Below are 2,429 nucleotides of genomic sequence, written 5' to 3' on the forward strand. Positions count from 1 at the left end.
TTAAAAAAAAAAAAAAAAAAAAAAACTAAAATTATTGTTTTTATATTATTTTTTAATTATAAATTTAAAGTTTTTTTTTTTTTCTTAATCTCAATCTCTCTTCTTTTTACTCCATAATTTCAACTTTTATAATGTTAATTTTTTCAAATAAAATAATTAACAATGAATAATATTACATGGGTTTATCTAAGCCCAATTCAAAGGGTCAATATGTGTAAGCTTATTCCAACATGGGCTTATTGAGTTAGGCCCATGGGCTGACCTAAGGGCCCATTTTAGAGATTGGGCTAAGATTATAGAGTGGGGCAGCCCAGCCTAATAAAGCAAGCTCAATAATGACTTAATTACCCGCAGTGGACCAAAAAAGGATGAAGAATTACCGGAGACCGGCTGTGCCGACATGCGTGGGTCAAGCCAATTATTGAGTAAGCCACAGCAGCATACGAGTGGACAGAGACGCGGAAACAGCTAGACAAGAAGAAAAAGGAGATAAAATATCTGAATATCCGATCCGACAAAGCCCCGGAATCGAATTGTAAGAATGGGAAAGAAGGCGGTGCTGATCGGATGCAATTACCCAGGAACTAAGGCGGAGCTCAGAGGATGCATCAACGACGTTAAACGGATGCATCAGTGTCTGATCGACCGATTCGGATTCTCCGAGGACGACATCAGCATCCTGATAGATACCGATGATTCCTATCCCCAACCCACTGGCAAGAATATCCGCTCCGCCCTTGCCCGTCTCGTCAGATCCGCCGAACCAGGTGATTTTCTCTTTGTCCATTACAGTGGCCATGGCACCCGCCTCCCTGCCGAGACCGGCGAGGACGATGACACCGGCTACGACGAGTGCATCGTTCCCTCTGATATGAACCTCATCACCGGTCAGTCATTTCTCTGATCTGATATGAACCCACTTAATCCCAGTTACCCATTAGTTCTGTGTTGCGAATTTTGAATCCGTTTGGCTGAAATTTTAATTCCGACCCGTTTGATCTTGTGCGAGCAGATGATGATTTCAGGGAGTTGGTAGATCAGGTTCCGGCGGGATGCCGATTAACGATTGTATCGGATTCTTGCCACAGCGGTGGTCTTATAGATGATGCAGAGGAACAAATAGGAGAAAGCACAAACTCCAAGAGCCAAGAAGAAGGAAGCAACTCCCGATTTGGTTTCAGGAGCTTTCTTCATCAAACTGTTGAGGATGCTTTCGAGTCACGTGGGATTCACATTCCCTCGGCATTCCAACGCCGTCGCCAAGATCATTCATCGACGGAGGACGATGTGCAAGACAGAGAGATTGAACTTTCATATGGTGAGCGAGTCAATGTGAAAAGCAGATCGTTACCCCTTTCCACGCTTATAGACATTCTAAAGCAAAAAACTGGTAAAGATGATATTGATGTGGGGAAATTGAGGCCGACCCTTTTCGATGTTTTTGGAGATGATGCGAGCCCCAAGGTGAAGAAGTTTATGCAGGTGATTATGAACAAACTCCAGGGCGGTGGTGGTGGAAATGGAGAGTCTGGGGGAGGATTCTTGGGAATGGTTGGGAGTTTGGCTCAAGAATTCCTCAAACAGAAGTTGGATGAGAAGGATGAAGATTATGTTAAGCCTGCAATGAATACTGAACTTGGCAGCAAAACTGAGGCGTATGCTGGGCCATCCAAGCGCGCACTTCCAGATGGTGGGATACTCATCAGTGGCTGCCAGACTGATCAAACATCTGCTGATGCTACTCCTTCTGGCAACGCCGACGCCGCATATGGGGCTCTTAGCAATGCTATTCAGACCATACTGAGAGACTCTGATGGTTCGGTTACCAACGAGGATCTTGTTATGACGGCTAGGAAGATGCTAAAAAAGCAAGGCTTCACTCAGAAACCTGGGCTCTACTGCGGTGATCATTATGTTGATGCTCCCTTCGTGTGCTGATTTTGCTTAATTACTTGTGTTTGTGTGTGCTTTCTGGAACTGGAAATTGCCTTTACAAATCACTTTTGGGTATTGGCGTGATCGTGTTGCTATGTTTTCCTTTTGAATCATTTTGGTTTGCGTTATACACTTAATAAAAGCTTGAACCTTACATTATCAATGAATGAATATCTGTGTGGGACAAAATAGCTCTGAGTACAGCCACAACCAATATTTGTATGGTCTTAGGACGTTGGATATATAATCTTCGTTAAATCTTTTCACAGTACTTACGGTTGGATATGACCCACGATTGAAATATGCCGAAACAAATAAAAATATGAGGTATTGTCATGACCTGCTCTGTCACCACGTCTGCGGCCACGTCCATGACCTGTGCTTTCCTTGTTATTGCTGCCACATCTCCTCGTACCTAAAAAAGAAAAGTTGACTGTATTATTCTTTTTCATCTGTGCGAATCACTCCTTAAGTGTGAGTAAGAGGTGTTTCTC

General features: G+C 43.4%; 1 protein-coding gene across 1 annotated transcript; it reads left to right on the forward strand.

The window, feature by feature from the left end:
* The first annotated feature begins 402 nt into the window (after window positions 1-402).
* Window positions 403-2,124, forward strand: LOC111451378 (metacaspase-4-like). Its single transcript, XM_023091774.1, has 2 exons — window positions 403-887; window positions 1,013-2,124. Exons 1-2 carry the CDS (start codon window positions 542-544, stop codon window positions 1,936-1,938), a joined length of 1,272 nt encoding a protein of 423 aa, XP_022947542.1. The 5' UTR covers window positions 403-541; the 3' UTR covers window positions 1,939-2,124.
* The last annotated feature ends 305 nt before the right edge of the window (window positions 2,125-2,429 follow it).

This window comes from Cucurbita moschata, unplaced genomic scaffold (genome assembly GCF_002738365.1).
Source record: "Cucurbita moschata cultivar Rifu unplaced genomic scaffold, Cmos_1.0 Cmo_Scf00013, whole genome shotgun sequence".
Taxonomy (NCBI): domain Eukaryota; kingdom Viridiplantae; phylum Streptophyta; class Magnoliopsida; order Cucurbitales; family Cucurbitaceae; genus Cucurbita; species Cucurbita moschata.